The sequence below is a fragment of the Capsicum annuum genome, chromosome 2, assembly GCF_002878395.1.
Source record: "Capsicum annuum cultivar UCD-10X-F1 chromosome 2, UCD10Xv1.1, whole genome shotgun sequence".
NCBI lineage: Eukaryota > Viridiplantae > Streptophyta > Magnoliopsida > Solanales > Solanaceae > Capsicum > Capsicum annuum.
In genome coordinates, this window is record NC_061112.1 from 137,693,405 (window position 1) to 137,716,847 (window position 23,443).

The 23,443-nt window shown below is 35.1% G+C and overlaps 4 protein-coding genes and 1 pseudogene across 6 annotated transcripts; 3 read left to right on the forward strand and 2 right to left on the reverse strand.

Moving 5' to 3' along the window:
* The first annotated feature begins 2,236 nt into the window (after positions 1–2,236).
* Positions 2,237–4,246, forward strand: LOC107859842 (putative F-box protein At5g60060). 2 transcript variants are annotated; one of them, XM_016704970.2, is made up of 2 exons: positions 2,237–3,858; positions 3,991–4,246. In XM_016704970.2, exons 1-2 carry the CDS (start codon positions 2,497–2,499, stop codon positions 4,027–4,029), a joined length of 1,401 nt encoding a protein of 466 aa, XP_016560456.1. In that variant the 5' UTR covers positions 2,237–2,496; the 3' UTR covers positions 4,030–4,246. The 2 variants fall into 2 exon arrangements, with proteins under 2 accessions (XP_016560456.1, XP_047263125.1); XM_047407169.1 differs by having other exon boundaries at positions 2,278–3,858; positions 4,001–4,218.
* A 2,182-nt stretch (positions 4,247–6,428) lies between these two features.
* LOC107858275 (F-box protein At2g17036-like) lies at positions 6,429–7,551 on the forward strand. The gene is made up of 2 exons (XM_016702955.2): positions 6,429–6,531; positions 6,641–7,551. The coding sequence occupies exons 1-2, from the start codon at positions 6,429–6,431 to the stop codon at positions 7,549–7,551; spliced, it is 1,014 nt and encodes a 337-aa protein (XP_016558441.2).
* Positions 7,552–10,159: 2,608 nt separating this feature from the next.
* LOC107859841 (UPF0548 protein At2g17695) lies at positions 10,160–12,208 on the reverse strand. Of its 2 annotated transcripts, none has more exons than XM_016704968.2 (5): positions 11,984–12,208; positions 11,780–11,873; positions 11,279–11,455; positions 10,967–11,165; positions 10,160–10,585 (listed from the first exon to the last, which is right to left on the reverse strand). In XM_016704968.2, exons 2-5 carry the CDS (start codon positions 11,836–11,838, stop codon positions 10,406–10,408), a joined length of 615 nt encoding a protein of 204 aa, XP_016560454.1. In that variant the 5' UTR covers positions 11,839–11,873; positions 11,984–12,208; the 3' UTR covers positions 10,160–10,405. The 2 variants fall into 2 exon arrangements, with proteins under 2 accessions (XP_016560454.1, XP_016560452.1); XM_016704966.2 differs by having other exon boundaries at positions 11,279–11,458; positions 11,984–12,135.
* Positions 12,209–13,882: 1,674 nt separating this feature from the next.
* LOC107858274 lies at positions 13,883–17,869 on the forward strand (annotated as a pseudogene).
* Positions 17,870–19,057: 1,188 nt separating this feature from the next.
* Positions 19,058–20,398, reverse strand: LOC107859840 (ganglioside-induced differentiation-associated protein 2). Its single transcript, XM_016704965.2, has 3 exons — positions 19,997–20,398; positions 19,645–19,909; positions 19,058–19,553 (listed from the first exon to the last, which is right to left on the reverse strand). Exons 1-3 carry the CDS (start codon positions 20,109–20,111, stop codon positions 19,331–19,333), a joined length of 603 nt encoding a protein of 200 aa, XP_016560451.1. The 5' UTR covers positions 20,112–20,398; the 3' UTR covers positions 19,058–19,330.
* Positions 20,399–23,443: the final 3,045 nt, after the last annotated feature.

Here is a 23,443-nt window from a genome sequence, read left to right on the forward strand (position 1 = left end):
ACTCTAAATGTCATCCTTGTCTTATATAGAGGAATCATCGTACTCCATCTCCAAGCCTCTAGCATTTTCGAAATCCTGAAAATGCCATTAAATAAATCGATCAACCACCTCAAAGCTGCCCCACTCGAAAACTTCCAAAAATTCACTAAAATCTTATCAGGCCCCGTCGCCCTACCCCTACGCATCCTACGAGTAGCCTCAAAGACCTCTTCAACCTTAATACGTCTAAAATAACCAAAATCAAGACACACCCCAGAGCGCTCTAGCTCTCCTAACAGAATGCCTTTATCCCTTTCGTCATTCAAGAGCCTATAGAAATACGGTTGTCACCTCCTCTTAATGTAAACGTCCTCCGCCAATACTTTACCATCCTCCCCCTTAATGCACTTCACTTAATTAAGGTCCTGGGCCTTACGCTCCTAGGCTTAGCAAGCCTATACAACCTCTTTTCCCCGTCTCTCTCAGAGGTTGTTGTCTTAGCTGTTGTAACCGCCAGCTTAACCTCATTCCTAGCTAACTTGTACTCCTCCTTGTTCGCCCGTCTCTTCTCTTCATCCTTACTCCCAACCAACTTAGCATACGTCACCTTCTTAGTCTCAATCTTCTTTTAAACTTCTTCGTTCCACCACCAGTCCCCCAGGTGATGGCCAGGCCGGCCCCTCAAGACCCCCAACGTCTCCCTAGTCATTTCCTTAATGCAACTAGCAGCCCTATCCCACATACTATCTACGTCCCCTCTACACTCCCACACCCCCTTGCCGCCAACTTCTCCCCCATCTCTAAAGCACTAACCGGAGTCAATCCACCCCACCTAATCCTAGGTTGACCCTCTCCACCCTTCCTCTTCTTGCCCTTCTTGATAAACATTTAGTACTCTCGAATTATGACCAAAGTTGTTACGACACATTCCAACTTTACAGGCTCCTGTTACCTCTCTGAACTTAATTTTAGCATATTTTTGTCACTCGTTTATACTGATGTGACACCTTTATTATATAAAATAAGACCCACATTAAAGATGTCACGTCAGCTAAAAAGATTGACAAAAAATATTATGTTTGCTAAAAAAGATAATAAAAATACATTAAATTTGTATCTATAATATATTAAAAGTATGAAAACACTTAGAAAAGTGATTTAAACTTTTTGTCCTTCATCAGACAAAACTGTCTTTCCACTATTTAATTTATTATTTAATTATTTTTATTATATTAACTAGATTTCTAAAATATATGGGACTACTAAAATATATGGAAGGAGAATCAATTAATATTTTCCTTTGTACTGATCAATTAGAAAAATACTTGTAAAATAGGATAGAAAAATACTCCTAACATAGACCCTATGAAGTAAATACTTCTATAAATATTGAGATGCACGTTAAACTAGAGAAAAAACTGATTTACTAATTGGGAAAATATGATTGATGTTCAATTAACCTGATTCGGTTGCATGTCTAGATTGGTGGATACTTAATTTTCTAACCCTCAAGTTCTTCACCATTTTTGACAACATAATAGAATTCAACCTGCGCGGGCGTGTATATATATATATCTTCTTTGTTTTTATTCAAATCATTCTTTAGTGTCAAAATTTTTGCTCAAACAAGAACTATAGAATTCAAGGTGTGTGTATATATATCTTCTTTGTTTTCATTCAAGTCATTCTTTAATGTCAAATTTTTCGCTCAGACAAGAATTATTTTCATCAAAACTGAAGTTTTGTGATCACTATTGTATTATTTTGATGTAGTTTATAGGTAGTAGATGAATGTTAGTCGACTTTGAAAAAAATTTTTAGGTAAAGGTTAGGTTTAATTGTATTATATTTTTATATCTTTATTTTGGATTTTTTTTTTTGTAAAAGTAAAGTTTAGTTGTATTATTTTGATATCTCTGTTGTCGTATTATTTTGTTATAGTTTATAGGTGATAGATAAATGTCGGACTGCTTTGAGAAAATTTCTGTATAATTGTTAGATTTAATTATATTATTTTGGTGTCTCTATCATCGTGGTAGATGAATGTCGATCGGTTTTGAGAAATTATTTTGGTAAATGTTAGGTTTAATTAAATAAATTCTCCAAAAGATGTTAAATTTAATTATTATATTCATCTTAATTATTTAAACAAATATTCTATTTAGTATAACATTTGAACTCAATAAAGTGAAATACACGAACGAGGTGCGTACACCTAAACTAATTAAAATAAAAGTGTGTAATAACAAAATTGATCACCTATTACATGCTTGCTCCAAACAAAAAAACAGATGAGGTGAGGAGTGTATGTTTCCAAAATTACCAGCTGGATATATACAAACTTAAAATACTTGTACAGTATTTTTTTTTTCCAAAATAAAAACGGTTGCGCATAATCCGGTCGGTTGCCAACTGTTTATAGTGGATCCTTTAGCGGTTCACGTTTTCAGTACCGCCTTGGCACACATTATATACCAAGCACTACTGAGAAACCAATTCCACTCATCACCAAACCCCATGGAACAGCAGCAAACTAAGAGCAGTGAAAATTTCAACATTACCTGGTCCGATCTTCCGAAAGAGCTCGCCGAGAGGATCGGCGAGTGCCTCGATACTCACATTGACGTCCTTCGCTTTCGATCAGTTTGTGCACCATGGCGGTCTTCAATTCCGCCTTTCAAAACCACGCCCTTTGAAATTCCCTTTCCCTTAGACCTGCCTGACCCTTCTAAAGGGAAGCCTGGTTATCATCTCGTGGAGAGTGTTGTTTATATGCTTCAGCCAGTTGATGTCGCTTCGATTGATTCTCCTTGTAAAGGATGGTTGGTGAAGTTTATAGAAACAGCTGATGGAAAAGTGAGGGTTTTGAATCCACTGACTGGTAGGCTTATCAGGGATTTACCTGATCATATGCCTAAGGTGTTGAATTTACTAGATTTTCGCGTTTCTCAGGTTTGCAAATCTTATCATGTCCAGTACTATAATCCTTCAAGGACCTTGTTAGGTGATTATGATGTAGGCTATGTTAGGAAGATTTTGCTTCTTAACAACCGTAATGCAGGGAGTGAGGGGAATAGTTTTTCGTTAATGGCGATTGATCGTTATGGTTTGTTACGTTATTTGAAGTCCGGGGATGAGAAGTGGACTAGGCTGAAAAATGCTAGTTCCTACATTGATGATATCGTTGTTTATGAGGGGAATTTTTATGCTGTTGATCGATATGGTGAGACTGTGAAATTTGATTCCTCGTTTAATGAGATGATGGTAGCTTCCAGATTATCCGGTGGTGATAGGAGGAAGACACGACTGGTGGAATCAGGAGGGCAGTTGTTTTTGGTTGATAGTAGTTCAGATTACTGTAAGAGTACCGAACTTGAAATGAAAATGTACCGATTGGATGAAGGAAAAAATGAGTGGATTGAAGTGAATACTTTGGGTGATCGAATTTTCTTTGCTGTTAACGACTGTTGCTTCTCTGTTTCGTCACGTGATTTTGGTGATCAGTACTGCAGAGGGAACTGCATTTACTATGTAAATGGAGCCGTGTATTATGACGATGAAGACAGTGATGATGACATGAGTTGTGGTTGTTGTTGCGGTTTTAGTGATAATGAAAGTGTTGCGGTTTATTTCGAAGGTTATGAGGAGTTTAACTACACTAGTAGCAAAATTAGTAATGACTCTGGTAGCAAATCAGTTGGTGTTAGAGAGGAAAAAGTGGTAAATATATATGAAGGAGTACTTGATAATAACACCGGTGTGTGTACCATAAAAGATGGTAAACTTGGATCGCTGTTATCATCCCTTGATTATGCAGAAATTTTATGGCCACCGCCATCTTGGCTTAATGGTGTGGATCAGCTTCCTTCACCTGCTCATGTAAGTTTTCAAATATCACACTCTACTCTCTGTTTTTATAATAAATCTATACATAGTCTTTTTAGTAGTGTTTGGCCTAATTGTAACTTATCAAAAAATGCAACTCTTCGCTATTTGTGTATTCATTTACAGGAAATTGCAGGGACAAACAAGGATGAGGTAGCAAGCTAGATCAAGTCATGAGGAAGAGATGCAGGAATCCATTTGCTCTCTGCTCTTTCTAATTTGTAGTTTTACCTTTAATTTGCTTTAGTTATAGCTCTAATGAACGGAGATTTTAGGAACTTTGTATCTAAGACTCAGTGTCGCCTTTCTATTATTAACGTTTACTTTTAATCTAAGACTCTATGGTATGTCCTATTAATATAGTTCCTTAGCGTTAAGTTGATCATCATTTAGTAAATTTGCCTGCATTGTTAATTTTTGGGTTAAAGAAGCGTTGCTCCTCTTGTGTAACAAAGATGGTACCACTTTCGAATAATACATAAATGTGCTCTTTACTTTGGATACTTGTGCATAAGTAGACACTTAGACTTAACAAGTAGGTACATGTGGCCAATTCATGTCCTACCTAAATTATGCCACATCGGACACATGTGTCTACTTGTTCAACTTTATACAAATTTAAGTGCATACTTGTGCATACCCAAAGTTAGGTCATAGATATGAATCGAGGCATAGTTAAAGGGCGTGCATAGGTATTATGTCTTTGAAAAATTAACTGCACTTTGCTCCAATAAGTTGCTAAGATGGATAAATAGCTGCGACTAACCTATGCATAATATCTCCTCATGTCTGTATGCATGTTGAGGACTCCCAATTTTTTACACACTAAGTTTTAACTGTTCTTATTAAACTGAAACTGAAAAGTTTGCTAAATCGACTAAATTTGCAAACTCGTCAAGTACCTTGTTGATGGGTCCAGACATTTTAATGTATTAATTTATAATGTTATATGCTATTAATTTGGCAGCAACTCAATGGCTCTTTACTCTATCCGTTCCCTGTCTTTATAGTGCAACAGTTTTAACTCCTTTCATTGTTGGCATAATATGCCAATTACTCCTCTACATTTCTTTTTCTAAAGTAACAGTAAACTGCTGCACATCAGTGGATATAAGGTGGGTGCATTTCATGCCATTTACTCTCTAATGTTTGATGGACAGAACGTTACAATAGTAGGACATAATGCCGCATTAATGTTTGGCATTAGGTGCATTTGTCTTTCGTTTTTTAATGATTGAATTTGATCATCATTTTCTTAAAATTTATGTAATTTCCCATTCTTTATTCATTCATTAACCCTCATAACTTATATCACATCTATCTTTTCACTATTTCTACCTATTCAATTCTCAGGATGAATTCACAACCTATATATAGAGATGGTTTTGCATTATTTTTGTACAAAAAAATATAAAGTGCATAAGAGATTGTCAAAAAAAGAATTTATTAGTTAAAGGGAGGTGTCTTTTTTTCTTTTGGAGTTTTGAATTCAACTTTTGTCTAGAATTTGTTGAGTTGTATTTTTTGAAAAAACCGTTGTATGTTGGAGATATCGGTGAAAACATTTGCTGCAGTGAGCTTAAATCTCCATAAATAGGGTGAAATATCCGCGCCTCGACCAAGAAAAAGATTATTTTATTTTTTTATTTTCAATTATAATTTTTGTAATATTTCACCAACACTAAGAATATATATATATATTATTGACCCCAATTCTCAAGAAGAATTAATTTGAGGTGCTCGCAAGCCAATTCCAAACTTTGCATGTTTCTAAAGAAAATATTTTGCTGAATTTAAAAGCATTCATGAAATTATTTAAAGACCAGATGTGAAAAGTGAGTAACGTCAGTTATGGGTTTAATACGTTTCTGTTCAACTCTTCATTAATATTGAAAACTACCGCGAAATGATTATCACTGTCTACATGTATTGTTACCATACATCGCATATAATTTCAAAGGTTAAATATTCTTCGCATATGTGTTGCAATTTTCGTCGAATATAGTTTAGTCATGCAAACACACAGCCTGTAGTACCAATGAGTGAAGAAAAAGACGTACACCATCATCAAGTAACCTAAGAGGCTACTGCAGGTAATTCTTTATAAAAAATTTAACTAGTAATCTTCACAAAAGGGAACCAATCTTCCATCCATAAAAAGCCTAGAAACATATTGGATTTCTACTATTTATATGTGTTGTTTATTAAAGTAATTGTGCTTACTTAAAGAAATGAGATCCTCCTATTCGCGTTGGCTCATTGCGGACAAAATGAGAGAAACGAGGTTGAGATGATTTTAGAGGTTGGCTATTGAAGAAGTTAGGAGTGGTCGAGGTAGGCCAAAGAAGGGGGGGGACTCTATATAAAAAGATATGGAGATCGAAGATTAGTAGGTACTCGATAGCAGTATTGTGTCGGAGAGGGATGGGACTAGCCTCTCAGTAGTATTATTTAGTAACAACGTTCCGAAAATTTAATTTTTTGAGATAAGGTCCGTTATAAAGTAGAATTATACAGGCTGTAATAGGGTCCTTTAAAGTAGAAAACCTAGAATAGGCGAACGAATGAATAGAGCAAAGATGAGATCAGTCGAATGGGAAGATTTTCCTCCAGAATTATGGGGTGAGATTGCAGAGAAACTATCCCAGAACGAGATTGATCAACTCCGTTTTCGCTCGATTTGCTCTATCTGGCGATCCTCTACTCTTCCTCTCCCCAAATCTCCACTTCCCTGTGTACCTACTCTTCCTGATTCTTTTTACCCTGAAAAACAAAGGAAGCAAAGTTTTGTCGAGAAAATTATCTACCTTGTCCAGATTCCGGAGGATTTATGGAACTTGCCGTTTTAAACGAGGCTTCCTCATCAAGGTTAGTAAGCCATTATCAGGCGACAAACTTTGCCTTGAGAGTCTTCTTACCCTTGAAACTAAAGTGGAAAACAGAGCAAAATCATGTGGTAGCGTACTGAATTTGTGGAATCTTCGAGTTACTGAATTGTCTAAGGTGTTTTATACGTCTGGAAAAGAAACCGGAATAAGATTGTTGCAGATCATCAGGGATGGCGAACAATTGGCGGCAATGGCTATTCGTGATGATATGGAACTCTATTGTTATAAATCAGGAGATACGGAGTGGAGGAACGAAGAAGAGTTATGCGGTGATTGCCATGATATTATCACCAAACGTCGACAGTTTTGTGTCGTTGACACAGAAGGAAGGACATGCCTTTTCGTTGACACGGAAATTTCACCTGCCATGGTCGATAATCCGAACAATTTCATTACCTCGAAATGGTTAGTGGAATCATGTGGGGAGCTATTTCTGGTTGAGCTCTATAATGAGAAGCCTAAACTTTACAGGTTAAACATGGAACAGAAGGCCTGGATTCAAGTGGAAAGTTTGGGCGATCGCATATTTTTCCTTTGTGAAAATAGCTCCTTCTCTCTATCTGCTCAAGAATTTCCAGGATGTAAAGGTAATTGTGTATGCTTCCCAGAAGGAGGACTAAAAGATCATGATGAACGCTTGAGATTTTGTGGACCTGAGACTAAAGTTTATGACCTCGAGATGGGGAGGTTAGGCGGAATAACGTCATTTCCCGAGCATCTTGAGATATTCTGGCCTCCACCTAAATGGCTTGAGAACCCTAGTCTCCTCACTTTAGCATTGTTGAGGACAAAAATGTGAAGCCCCCAAAGCCTTGGGTCTATTGGTAAGAGTTCAACACGTGATGTTGGATCAAAGGCAAGTCATGTGTCCGGACCCTAGTGCAGACACAGCCTTTGTACTGTGTGTCACTTACCATCAGGGATTTCTCAATAATCAGAAGACCTAGCTCTATCATGTCCATGGCCCCGTAATGTTTATTTGTCTTCCTAGCTATTAGTCTTTTTCAGGTAGATCTATTCATCTATATGTTCAATGCCTTTGATTTTTTCTGAAAGTTAATATTGTCTCAGAATTTAAAGTAATAATTCATTTGCACCTTTACATTGCTAGTCACTGCACTTAAACCTTTCTCGTGATTTCCTCACACACATAAGAGTTCCTTACATGCCTTTTTAGGTGGTCTCATTGAAAAAAACTATACAAAAAGTTACACCATACACATACATGAATGAATTCATCAATATGTTCATCAAAACAAAGTTCTGAATTGGAGACAGGAATGGATGTAGACATAAAACAATTTTCCACTCGAGATGTGCGTATCTGAAGAAAACTTTTTGAAATATATCTAAACCAATTATCAAATTTAAACTAATGTATGTAGGAGACATCAGATATATTGCCTTAAATCCTGGATTTCGCCCAACCAACTTATGATCTTGCTATTCACTTTACGTTACTTTGTCATAGATGAGATGCACAAAAGAGAAAAAGTTAACTCAAATACGAGATAAACAAAAATATAAACAACCTCAAGAACCAAACTTAATGTTACAGAAACTCACTTAGGTAAGCATCAGATTTTTGTTCAACTGTTCAAATATAGTAAGTTTTCTATGTTAAAGTGCAGAAGTTAAAAGAGATATACAGTTAAGCTGTTACGTTTGAACCACAGGCGAACCCAAGATTTAAACTTGACGGGTGCACCTCTATATTTAAATATAGTAATTAATTGTGTCAAAGTTTGACATTAAGTTCTTTGAAAATTTGTTAATTATAGTATTTTATAAGCAAAATTTTAATATTATTGAATATCATTAATTAGATTTAATATGAAAAAAGTGTGTTATTCACCGTATTTAAATTCAACGCACTATCATATTTTGAACAATAATAGAAAGTTTTTGAAAAATATGAAATTCGAGAGATTTGTGTGCCAGATGGTTGCAATGGGTAACGTTCGATTTAAACCTATCTCGAACTTTAAATTGTTAATTTTTTAAATAAAAAATAACTCAATGATCAAAAGATTAAAGAAAATAAATATTATACTGTATAAGATAGGGAGAATATCTACCTTTTGAAGTTAGAGACTTGTATTTTGAAATAAAATAAAAAATAGGTCAATAATATCCACAATACATAAAAGAAAAAAGAAAAGGTGTAAATGGAAAAAGAAGCAAATAAGAAAATGTTATTGTTGGGGTTCGAACCTGAGCAATCAGGCAAAACGAGCAACTTTCAAGTGGCAATCCCAACCATCTCACCAGCCAAATCAGTTGTTTCTGTGGGTGCACGACATATATTTAACATAACACCCTGATATATATATATAGATATACGAACTATATATACAGAGTTTTTCTCGAGACTAGCGGGTGCACGTGCACCCCCTACACTCAATGTAGGTCCACCTCTGGTTTGAACAATATCCTAAGGGAACAGGCCTAAGTTCCTTCCACAATGTCTACAATGAACATGGTAGATCACAAAGTCCTCCTTGACTTTGTCGGTCTAGTAATATGTACAATGCTGGAGCTGCTGTACTCAAAGCTTTACCCTAAGCAATAACCTAATCACATCATACTGCTTGCTCAGATACATAAGTGCAAGTCCCACCTCCCAACTGATTCAGTTTGCGCAGCACTCTCTTCTTTTAGTCCTGCCCTTCTCCCCCTCTATGCTCAACCACCAATTTAAATGTTTCAAGAAAATAAGATTTCACAGCAGAAATGAGTTCCACTGATTTTTCCGAATTTCTCACCATCAACTGTATGACATACCAATGACGGAACTATCAGCTGCGGTTTCAGTATTTTCGTGGTTAGCTTTAAATAATACTTAAGTATCCCCCTAAATTTTTCTGTAAATATTTCCTTCACTATTTCCCATGTAACTCTCCCTACCCCACAAAAGAAATCATAGAACCACCACTGTGGTAATATGCTCTTCTTCTTAAAAGCCACCTCTTGGACATGTGAAACCTCCATCAGATCTTAGAAGTACAAAACTTACGCTAGCTGAGAAAAGCTCAAACATGGTGCATGATGGCCACAATTCTAGGAATTTGTATAAACCTCTTAACATGGTAGCAACAAAATTATGCATCTTACAGAATTTGTATTTTGAGATATTTGAGAGAGCAAAATGAGAGTATGTGTTACATATTTCTCTTTCAAGTCATTAAGAAAAAAGCAGAGGTATATATATATAATCATTTCATGTGTTTTTTCCCCCTTTTTGGGGCTGGAGAGGAAAGTGATTGGCCTGGGGAATGACTGTAATTAATTGTCCCGTGATTGATGAACCGAAATTCATATTTTCTGTAGGTTCGCCTAAGCAACAATAACAGCTATTCAAAGGAAGATGGAAACAGTAGAGAAATATACACAGAATGGAATGACCCTTTCCTGAAATGGTTCTTCCAATTGAAACCTTATGCATAGATTTTCTTTTTAGCATTCGCATAATTTTCTTACACTGATTATCCAGCTCTGAGGCTAGAAATGCATTACCGGCTACTAGGTCGTGCATTTCATGCAAAAAAACAAAAATAAAGAAACCCAGACCCAATATAACTGCAGATGGGTAACTTTTACAATCAGGCTTTCTTGTCTACAATGGGGAACTGACAGTTACAGCCCCACATATTTTAAGCAGATAAATGTTTCTTCACTGCATTACCTGAATGATGAGCAAAGTATTTTTGCCTGAGAAGTACATAAGGGTATCCAAATAGTGACAGCAAATGTGCAGGCTTTGAGAAAGAAAGTATCTCGTACCAAACTTGATCGTTTTCGTCCAATGCTATTGAAAAACGTTCTTCACCAGCCTGCTCAAACAATAGGTATCGCAAACTCATATATTTTAAAGTTTTACATGCAGCAATATAAAGGAGGATGATAGGTCTAAAGATGTGACAGTAAACTTAAAACTTCAAACAAGAAAAATAGAATATATAATTATTTTTTCTAATAAGCATTGCAGTATGCTACTCTCTCCCCATCCCCATCCCCATCCCCACCCCCCCCACCCCACCCCGCCCCGTTAACCTTTTGCAATGGTGGGGCTTAGCAGCATGTCATTGAAACAGAAACTTAAACCCGTAATGTTTATTTTGCAACTATAGCTAGAGCGACATGAAGCTAATGATATCACAAGCGAAAAACCTAAACAGTTGAAAGGTACATTGCAACAAGGAGAGTAGACTGACCAGCAAATGTCCTTGTAGAGTTCCGCTGCCAAAACTAAATGAGGCCACCCCTTTTTTCAAGTTCTTGTTCTCATCGACATAAACCACCTGTAGAGGCATCATAACCCACGGGAAGAACTCTTTCACACAAACACAGAATTTAGTCCCACTTTGAATTGGAACTTTTGGATCGACAAACGCCCAATTCAATCCAAAATGCCTGCAAAGTTGATTTGGTACATACATAATCAGACCGTTGATCGCGTTTAGTGATCACACACATAAAGACAAGCAAATCAATATATCTGCAAGAATAACTGAATATCACCTAACCTCCAATTTTGAAGGGCAGCCTTTCCCTTCTCAAAAGTGTCAAGGCCAGAACCGACTAAAACACGAGCACAATTAACAGAGAAACCATCCTTTGCAAGCTCCTTGTCTTGCTTGAGTAGAGGAGCAGGTTTCTCAGTAGCTCCTCTGAATCTACTATCATAGTTAAAGGAATCAGACCTGCTACATAGGAAATGCCCAAAAATCATCCCCACAATTAAATCAAAAATGAACTCCGTTCACTTTTACTTGTCAGCATTTCGCTTCTCAAAAATCAAACCGTATGAACTTTAAGATACATTTTTTCATCATATTAATACCAAATAGGATTGCAACTTATAATATAATATCTTTTGTATATTGTTCCAACATCTAAATTCAAAATTTAAAATATTAAAATAATCTAATTCAATTTAGCTTTCAAGATTAGTCGAACCGACTCTGGTGAAGCGAAAGGTTACAAGTAAAAGTGTAACAAAATAACAAATAGTGGGAATTGTTTACTTGCTGATACATGCTTTCTGGTCTTCAGCAGATGGACGAGTCCAGCTAAGAAATACCATCACTACTTAATCTATAAACAATTCACTAATATTTTCTGCTAAAAATAAAAATTAGGAGCATCAAAAAGGAATATAGAAATTATTTATCAACGAAATAAATAGGAACAGAGAAGATAAAGAGCATGAGATGAACGAAATATTTTACCGGAGAGTCCACCACCTGGCACCTACAGTGAGAGTGAGCAGATATTGGAATTGGGGGTTCTACTCTGATTAGGGACAATTTTGTCTTCTCAGTTTAGCCATCTGGAATTTTAGAATTAAAAAGAGATTTGGGTGACTCTTGGAAATTTATTTTAGGTATGTATGATGTGGCTTCGGCTTTTAATGTTTACAAAATAAGTTTGATTTTAATTTTTAGAAAAAGTGTTCATCATATGAATGGACATGGGTTTGAGTATATATTACTACCATTTAATTATGATTAATTAATATATATATATCTTCTATTTAATCAAATCATGTATTTATATTTTATTATTATTATTAAATTACATTGATTTGGTTATATTTTTATGATTTGCATTTGCGGGTGTGGCCTAGTAATCAATGAACTAGATTAAGAATCTAACTCTTCGTTTGATTTGAAAATAAGTTTTACCGTGATTAGTTATGCTGGGATAAGTTATACTCGGATTATTTTTTATTGAGTGTTTGGTTTGTTGTATTCAAAGTAATATGAATGCTATAATTTTTAGAAATAAATTGATTGATTACCAAAATACCCTCCATCTTATTTAACTTTTTTTATATATATATTTCTTTTTAAGCTTTAAATATTCATTCTTAAAAATTTTATTATTTTTTAGAGAAATTAAAATATATAAATAAACATAATTTATATATTTTACAACCATTTTGAACGGTAAACTGTTCAAAATTTATTTATTTATGAATATATTATACGTTAATTAAACATAATTTATGTGTGTGTGAGAATATATTATGTTATATATAATTAAACATAATTAACATAATTAAACATAATATATTATAATTAAATATATTAACATAATATATATATATAATTAAACATAATTAACGTATATATATTCATAATATTATACGTTATATATTACGTGATATGTTATATTCATAATTAATGAATATATTATACGTTAATTAAATATAACTTATGAATATATAATTATATATATTTATGAATATATTATACTTTATTCATAAATATATATTTATGTTCATAATATATATTATTCGTTCAAAACATAATTATTATACAGTTTACTAGTTTACGTTAATTATTATATATATATATATATATATATAATTTATTTATGAATATATTATACGTTAATTAAACATAATTTATTATTTATGAATATATATATGTGTGTGAGAGAGAAATGAAAATAATAGAGTTTGAGGGTATTTGTGTCCTTTCATACATTTATCCCAAGGATAAATTATGGTGGGATTGTTATCCCATCAATTGAGTGGATAACTTATCCTGAGACTATTTATTAGTCCCGAAATAAATTATCCCGAATATTGCCAATTAAACATGCAATAGAAAATTTTATTCCGGGATTATTATTTTATCGCGGAATTATTTGTTTCAACACCTCAAACCAAACGACCCTCAAGTGTACAAATCCATCGGAACAAAAATATTACTCCCTTCGCTTCACAATAAGTGAATTGTTGGAGTAATTTTAGTGTTTCAAAATAAGTGAATGGTTCACAATTCAAGGTACATGTTGAAATTTTTTTCCAAATTTATCCTCCATTAAATGTGCATTGAAAATGATGTATTATGTGCCTTTGCTTTTTGAAGAGGGTAAAAAGTGGAAAAAACATGATAAATTTATGTCTTTGTTTTTTTTTCTTAACATGTGTGTCAAAATCCAACAATTAACTCATTGTGGAACGGAGGGAGTACTAGATAATTCTTCTCATGAAAAAAGATTCAAACACTATAATTATAAAAAAAAAAAAAAAGATTACATTAATTTGACATCAAGATTGAAAGAGTAAGTATTAATGTGGGACTATTGCTGAGAAGAGAAATAGAAGTTAAAAAGGTGGTCCTCCTTGTTAGTTGTTGAGATAATGCGGTAGGTATTAAGTTCCCTTTGTATGAAGGAAAAAACTAGTTAGCTTACATTTCAAAACAAGTTGCGAAGGACTTTCATGGAAAAGGCATAGTTGAGCTGTGTGCTTCAAAAGTTTCATGTCTCTATTCCACTTTCGTCTCAACTAAATTCTACTATCTGCCATGGACTGGATTAAAAGCATATACCATCACCTAGTTTTCCTTTATTAAATAACTCTTCAACCTCATTCAACTTCCTAAAGATGATGAATGAGAAGAAGACCAAGAAGATGTATTCTTGGCCCAAATGGGCTGATCTTCCTGAAGAACTACTACTTAAAATCAGCAAGTGCCTCAAGTACTCATTTGAAGTTGGCCATTTTCGTGCTGTTTGTACCTCTTGGAGATCTGCAGCTCCACCTCCCCCTCATAATAAACTCTACATTGTCCCTAAATACAATCATAGTAAGAAGCCTCATTCGACTAGTAAGTACTTCAAAAGGTTAGTTTTCGGGCTCGAACTTGAAGAAACTCCACCTTCATCATCATCATCACTCACTAGTTATTTGATAGCTGCGGGGGAACAATATGGCGGAGACGGCCAAAGCCAACTCCGCCTATTGAACCCGGTCACTGGAAGTCCCATATCCTCAACACCATCAAACCCTTTCCCTGTAGAGATTAATTTGAACAAATTTCGCGTATCTATACTGCATAAATCTTCCTTGATTTTGTCCGGAGATACAAATCATAGTCGTACTTGTAAAGTTGTTCATCTTTCCGCTCCCCGCCAATCCTCTGATGGGCGTAATCCGAAAGCAACTGCTGGTCTTAGGGGTGGAAAATTGTGGTTACTTACAGGTAATACAGGTGGGAAAGTTAGCTTAAATGATATGATGAGTAATCTTTTTAGATACCATAACCTGAACAAGCCTGTTTATCATGACGTGGTGAAGTACAAGGATAAATGGTTCGCTGTTGATCAATACGGGCGAGGGGTTATGATGGATTCTTCTTCAAAAGTGAGTCTAGTTACAAATGCTTTGTTTCACCCAATGTGGAATGGTTACTATCGTAACCACAAGTCGTACTTGGTGAAATCATCAGGGGATGCAGATCTATTTCTAGTGGACAGGTACGTGGTTAAATCATCGGAACAAACAAATTACGCTGCACAACATGCTGCAACCTCCGGCGATGATACAAACGGACCAGTTTACGACATTGCAGTTAAATTCAAAGTGTACAAACTTGAGGAAGAGGAGCAATGTTGGAAGGAGGTTACAAGCTTGAATGACAAAGTCATATTTGTTGGAGACGATGCATCTTTTTGGTCCTATTGTGTGTCTGCTAAAGATTTTCCAGGGTGTAGAGGAAATATGATTTACTTCACAGATCAATTCAGGGGATTTATGGGATGCGCCATAATATGAAGAAGATTATAATTTGGGGAACTTCACATGGAGAATACACTTCTTGGGCTAACGGCATGTTTCCCAGGCTACGATGATTTTCTCTAGCCAACCTCTAGCTGGTTCAACTGAGAACTTCTCTCCAGTGTCATGGTTAGGTTAAATTCTACTCCTATGATCCATTTTATGTGTTAGATTGAATCTTGAAAAGTGAAAAATATTGTGTGTGCAAACTACAAAGCACTGCTTCTTCAGTAAATTCTGGATAATAGTCATTCTAGTTCTAAATTATGGATAATAGTCATTCTAGTTAAACTGAATATTTACTTCCAACAGATTTTACCAACGAATTTGGGTTGTTGGTATAGTACCAACGGAACAAGAATCCATTGGCAATTTTAAGTAATGCATTCTCAATTGTTGGCAAATTTACCAATGAACTTTTTATTCGTCTGTAAATTTACTGAAGGGGGTAAAGTTATTATCATCACCGTGGAAACAATCTCTTGCAGAAATACAGGTAAAATTATCTATTACGATGGAAACTTCCAAATTGACATCGAGTAGACGGAGTGTCTTAAGAGTGCATGGAAATTAGATGGTTATAAAATTCATAATATGGTTATGCGGTATTGTTAAGACTTGAATAAACTTGGTGAATTTTATCTAGATATTCAAACTATGACCTTTTTCCAATTGACCACCTAACCAAATTAATTTAATATTTCCTATTAGGCATTTTTAGTTCAAATTTTGGAAAACTTTAGTGTCTCTTCTCAAGTATTCTTAGATAGATAAGTTAATTACATAAAATATATCACATCCTTTAATTATGCGCATTAACCTTAACAAGTCGCAAAACCTTAGACGATTCAAAAAAGATGAGACATATTTTACCTGGCTAATTTAACTACATAATAGACGATTGGGAATAATTGAACATACGAAAAAAAAAAAATATTTCAAAGAAACTTTTTCATGCTATTATAACCGACCCCTAAGTTTCCTTAGGTAGCTTACATTTCAAAAAATGTGAAGGAACTTTCATAGAAGATGTATAGTTGAGCTGCACGCTCCGAAAGTTGTATGTCTCTATACCATTTTAATCTCCTTTTAACAGCTAGCTATAGCGAACTGCTTTAGTACTGCGAAGGACTGGACTTAAGATTAAAAGCATATATCATCACCTAGTTTACTGATATGCAGCTACATTGTTAAACAATACTCTTCAAGCTCATTTCACTTGCAATCACTTATACTTCTCTTGAAGATGAATGAGAAAAAGACCAAGAAGCTGTATTCTTGTCCCAAATGGGCTGATCTTCCTGAAGAACTACTACTTGAAATCAGCAAGTGCCTCGAATACTCATTTCAAGTTGGACATTTTCGTGCTGTTTGTACCTCTTGGAGATCCGCAGTTCCACGCCCCCCTCATAAAAGACTCTACATTGTCCCTAAATATAATCCCAGTAAGAACCCTCATATGACTAATATCAAGTACATAGCAAGATTTGTTTTTCGGCCCGAACTTAAAGAAATTCCACCTTCATCATCAATACCACCCACCAGTTTTTTGATAGCCGTGGGGAAACAATATGGCGGAGACGGTCAAAGCCAACTCCGCCTCTTGAATCCGATCACTGGGAGTCCTATTCCTATATCCTCAACACCATCATTCCCTGTAGAGATGAATTTGAACAAATTTCGCATCACTGTACTCCATCAGTCTTCCTTGTCTTCGATTGTAGATACAAATCATTATCATCGTACTTGTAAAGTTGTTCATCTTTGTGTTCCCCTCCAATTGTCTGACGGATGCAATCCGAAAGCAACTGCTGCTCTTAGGGAGAGCGGAAAATTGTCTATACAGACAGATAGAACTGGAAAAGTTGTCTTAAATGAATTGATGGATGGTCTTCTTAGAGTCCACAACCAGAGCAAGCCTGTTTATCATGACGTGGTGAAGTACAAGGAGAAATGGTTTGCTGTTGATCAATACGGGCGAGGGGTTATGGTGGATGCTTCTCTGAACGTGGATCTAGTTACAAATCCTCTGTTTCTCCCAAACAGGAATGGTTTCTCTTGTAACCACAAGTCATACTTGGTGAAATTATCGTGGGGTGCAGAACTATTTCTAGTGGACCGATACCTGGGGCAAACAAATTATGACGAGCAACATGCGGCAACGTCTGATGATGATACAAAGGAAGCAGTTTACGACATGGCAGTTAGATTCAGAGTGTATAAACTTGATGAAGAGGAACAATGTTGGAAGGAAGCTACAAGCTTGAATGACCAAGTCATATTTGTAGGAGATGATGCATCCTTTTGGTCCTACTGTGTGTCTGCTAAAGATCTTCCAGGGTGTAAAGGAAATATGATTTACTTCATAGATCAATTCAGGAAAGCTGAAGATGGAGATCTTCCTGATTTTTGGGATCCACTAAAACAAGAAAAAGATTACTCACTTGGGGGATTACACATCGAGAATGCATTTCTTGGGCCAATTGCATGTTTCCCAGGTTACACTGATTTTTTCTGGCCACCGCCTAGCTGGCTCAGCTGAGATATTTTCTCCAGTGTCATGGTTAAACTCTACTCCTATGATCCATCTTGTGTGTTAGATTGAATCTTGAGAAGTGAAAAATATTTTGTCTGTGCAGAGCACTGCTTATGTGTTGGATTGAAAATTTATTGCCTTTCAGTTTCATGATTAGCTCTGATCTGATGGAACAAAGTATATGAACTGTTGAATGTGCAATTACTTTTGAACCAATTTAAGCTGGCCTGCAGCATTAAGTAGTTACTTAATAGTTGCTAATAGAAGTGTGATTTTCTTAACATGCTCCTCTAGAAAAACGTTTTGCCATTTTAACCCTTGGCCTCCCATGCCCAAAAGAAAGTTAAACAAGAGAAAAAAGTTAGGGCCTAACTGACCTATAAAACAAGGTTGATAATTTTAGCTCTTCTGCATCTGCTCTCATACTTAAGGAACCAGACCTGTCAATAATATCACTAGACAAAAAAGAAAATAGTGAATCCCACAATGGGGCATGTACAAAATTTGTAAATAGCTTGTATTTCATAGGGCATTTGTGGCTTAAGCTAGATGGTTGATTACCTGCGTGACCGGCCGAACCCAATAGCTTTAAGTCCAAAATCATCATATGTACAAACCTAAATATCACTGTCCTAAAATTACCCTTCTCTTTCTGGCTAAGTTTTCCTCAGAGAGAATCAGATGGGCTGGGACAAAAATACAGAGCATTAATGGACTTTCATAGAAACAGTAATATTGAACTGCACGCTCTGAAAGTTTCGTGTCTCCATTCCTTTTTTGACACAAGGGTTTGTGCTATAATGCCCTGGCCAGAACAAGAGTGCAGCAAACGCATGCCGTCTGCCTAATCCAATTCCATTAATTCTTCTCACATGTATTAACATTTGGAGCATCTCATGCAACAGCTTAACGCATTCACATGTTATCTAGATTACTATCTCCTTCTTTATCATGACCTATAGTTATTTACCCAGAAATGTGTCTTTTCAATTCACCCACCTAGCCAGACGATGAGATTTGATATGCTAATCAAGATTTCATGGAAGAGGTAAGTAAAAGCACTGGATATACATTCTTTAGGTGCTCCTGCAGTACTATACAAAGCATTTTGTTTTCTTCATCAATTTTCTCATTATTCACAGATATTCATCTCAGAAAAAGAAAAAAACAACATTCTAAGATCAGAATCACAAATGTACAACAGGTTTTTTCATATTGGAAATCATCAACGCTTTCAAAGTTGATAACCTCTGTCATCTTTCTTTATAGACACTACTATATAACAAGGTGGAAAAAAAAAAAAAAAAAAAGCACTTGCTAGCTGCTTACAATCTACCTCATCATATTTACAGACAAAAGAAGAAAAAAACCAACAGATAGGAGAAAAGAAAAAGAACAAAGCCATAAGGTTCCTACACATCTAACTATGAAAAAGCCATTAGAGTGCAAAAGGTATCCACAATTAGGTTATGAGATGCATCTCATTGAGTACATTGTAACAGGGGAATCCATTGCAGGTGCACCATCATAGACCCTAGCATGATCACTTTCCAAACCATAGTCCATCATCGGACGGTACTCAAGATCTTCATCATGATCATACACAAATTCTGGCATCTCAATTTCATTCCTCCTTACATGATCCCACAGATAATCCACTCTGTTCACATACCTCAATTTCCCATATAACCTGCAAATAACAACACGCACAAATTAGAATCCACGACTTGTCAATTTACAGATATTCGAATTCAATGAACCTTTGGAATTGACATTCTTACCCTCCGCTGAAGATGAAGCGACCAAATGTGGCAAGGAAAAGCCTAGCTTGAAGGCCAGGGTGAAGAAAGTAAACAGCCTCCAGATTCTCCCGGACTTTCACCGGAATCGCATCGTAGAACGATCGTAAAGCAGATACTCCTGGAAAATTCTCACTTTTCTCCACATCGGTGTGAACATACACAACGGAAAACGGACGTTTCTCAAGTTCAGGAAAAATCTTCTCCGCTAAATACTTGTTCACAACTTCAACACTCAAAATCCTCGCTGATCAACCACAAATCCAAAAATTCAGCCCAAAAACTCCCCAAAAAAAGGAAAAAATAAATACAGAATCATATAGAAGTTGCATACCAGGAAAGAATTTTCCGATGATGCGTAAGATTTTTCGGCCACGTTTATCTCTGCCATGGATCTTGAAGATTTGAAGTTTCTCGATAAGCTGTCCTTGTTCAACTTCTGTAAACATGGTGTTTTAGAATTTGTAATTTTGTAAAAAGGTGCGTTTGAGATGATGAGGAAAATGAAGGGAAAAGGGAAAGGATTATATATATATAGTAATGAGGAAGGGAGAGGATAGATTGGCGGTGGGGATGGAAAAGGTAGAGGAGGAAATTGTTATCCATATTGGAGGAAGGAGCGGAATATTAGGCGAATATTCTGAAGGATCTTCTGTTTCTTTGTAGTTAGGATTGAATTTGTTTATCATTCAGACACTCCCCGTGATCTACTGGATCATTGCTGGGACCCATTCTTTTCCTTATTTGGGCTTTTTATCTTTCCCATATCTTATCTTGTGATTGATTATCTTCTCTTTTATTTTTTCTTTTTAATTTGTGATTTTTATTTTTTATCATTCATATTACTTTAAAGTAATAAAAACATGCTTGTAAATAACTAACTCAAATCCAATTCACCATTTGATCCGATCTTAATTAAAACTCAGGAGACCCCTATCTAAAAGACATATTTTTCCCACTCTTATAACGATATACACACGCAGTGTAGTAATATCCATTACTATCAGTTAAAAAAAAAAAAATCACTAATCCATAACACCCAAAAATAACACCAAACAAATTGATCTCATCGAGTTGCAGTTTCTAGCGAAATTTCATCAGGAAACACTGCCCACCACCGATCAACACCACATAACTACCATATCTGTCCAACCGAAAACATCCCACCAGCGTCCAGCAAATCATCGTTGCATCCCTATCTCTGGTCACTTTCGGCCTAATTTCCACTCCTCCAACCAATAAACATCAACTAACATGCCAATCACTACAATTTGATTAGGGTTCATATTTAAGAGAAAAAAACAGAAAGAGCATCGTATTTGAAATAAAAAGTAGAGATTGGATCGAGTTCAATGAATTTATTGGGTCGGGTAGTGCATTTGAATTAATTATTTAAAATAAAAAAAATCAAATTAAAAGGGGACAAATACAACCCAAAACTATAATAAATGTTACATATATATCTCCCGTCATACTTTGATTAGATATATACTCCTGTTGTTAGTGTGAGGATATATATGTATTAGTTTATTAACGATAAAAATGTATGTATATCCAAAATATAATGAAAAGTAGATTACGTACATTTATCATAATTGAAGAATATACTTATCCTTTTCCGATTAAATAATAATGCACGCGCTCATGTATAGTTAGATCACATAATAAACAGGCTTTAGAATAGTATTAAAAGGAGGTTTACTGCTCAAAATTGGAGGCAGAATTTAATTTCTTAAAATAAAGTTATGAGGGATAAATAATCTTCACCAATAATTATTATTATAACAGCTTTGATTTGACCACAGTCCCAAAACATATGTGCTAAATTTCTTTTTTAAATCATCCATTTGTCACAATCTCGGCAATCCTTTGCAGCCTAACGTACGTGAGGCAAGGGTAAGTTTATCACTTGGTAAAAAATTCCATTAATATTAGAAATCTGTAACTATATAAAACTAAAATAATAAACGTTCTTGTATTATTTGGAGGTAGGTATAATTAAGTAAATGTTGCACATGAAAATACAAGTGGGATGCAATTTGCCCATTGTATTTCTTTCACCCCAATGCACAATTTTTTAAAAAAGAATCAGTATTGTCCCATCTTTTGGATTTTGGGAAAACGGAGAAACCAATGAAAGAAACTGTCTAGAAAATCTCTGGGCCACCATAATTTTAAATTTTAATTGATTCTTTTTGCTTTCTCTTTTTTTCATGAATTGTCACACTAGTCTAAAAAAAAAAGAAACCTACTGTGTCAGCCAAGATCACAATCCATGGGCTCAGCTCAGTCAACATCTGGTTTCGACCAAGATTTAATCTAATCAAAGAATCTGATTAAAAAATAAAAGGAATAATCAATAGTTATATCGATATTTGAAAGTTTAGAGAAGTTATTATACTCTAGAAATGTTAATGCCAATTTGTTCTACCGATCAGTCGATGACCAACAATACAATGTGAAGGTTCACCAACATGGTTATGGTGTAGTGGTGGGATTACTTCATCCTTAATGAAAGGTCTCGGGTTCGAGTTTTGGATATAAGAAAAATTTTGTTGGGGGCGCCACCCCCTGCAGTGCGCGATTCGGATTAGTCAGGGCTTCAATCTGAGTACCGGACAACGGATGGTAAACAAAAAAAAAAAAAGAAGGCTCATCCAAAAACAACCTCGAGTTATTTGGTACTTGAGATAAAAAGAAAAATGATCTTGAGTAAATTTTGGGATTAATTTTATCCTATGTGGACTAATTAAAATTTGGATAACATTTATATTCATAAAAAACAATTAATTCGTGTAAATACTTTATGAAAACAATATAAGATCGAGCCTCCTTAGAGATAGTTAACGATATTGCAAATTGCATTAGATAAATGCTCCATACCATGCTGCCCAGCAAGTTGATTTATTCAGATTAAACTTATTCTGTTTGAATAATTCAATAGAAGGAACTTCAATTAGAAGAAAAAAAGGACAGAAAAGTTAAAGCTATTGGTGATTTTTTTTCTTTTTTTAAAGTAAAAGTAAGCACTAATTTTGTTACGTTGTTGACCATTTTTGTTGAAAGATAATGATTGTGCACCAAAAGACTAGGTCCCTAATCTACATTTTCTTAATTATGTTATCTATTTAAGCCAGTCAAACGGGCCAATTGACTCGGTCCAGCCCACTAAACAAATTCAGCCCCGTTTAACCTGGCCCGATCAGCCGACGGATTGTAGGGTATCGGATTTCGAGTTAGGTTAATTTTTTCTTGGCCCGGTTAATCCAGTCCGGATCAAAACCGATTCAGGCTTGTCGGTTAATCGGCCTGGCCCGGATAACATTTAAAAAAAAAATTGTAAAATGGTCGTTGGACCATTATAGTTGTTGGGCCCAACGGCTATATGACCGTTGGGAGCCCAAAACGGCTATAATGTTCAATTATATTTTTAAAAAAATCATTAAAAATATTTTTTTAAACCCAAAAATAATTCTATAAATACCCTACACATTCAAATTACTTTCCACACAATTTTTCATTTTCTCAAATCTCATTCTCTCTCAAATCTCAATTCTCAAATATTCTATATATTCCCTAAAGTGCTCACTTTAATTTTTTAATTTTGCGATTACAAAGTACGATTGGAAGTTTCTAAAGTTGCAACCTTCGAATATTTCCAAAATTTGGTATTGTCGTTCCATCTCAAAGTTTTTAATTTTTAATTAGTGTATTAATTGTTGAATATTTAATTTTATTATATTTGTGTATTTTGAATTTTTTTAGTTTAATTTATATTATG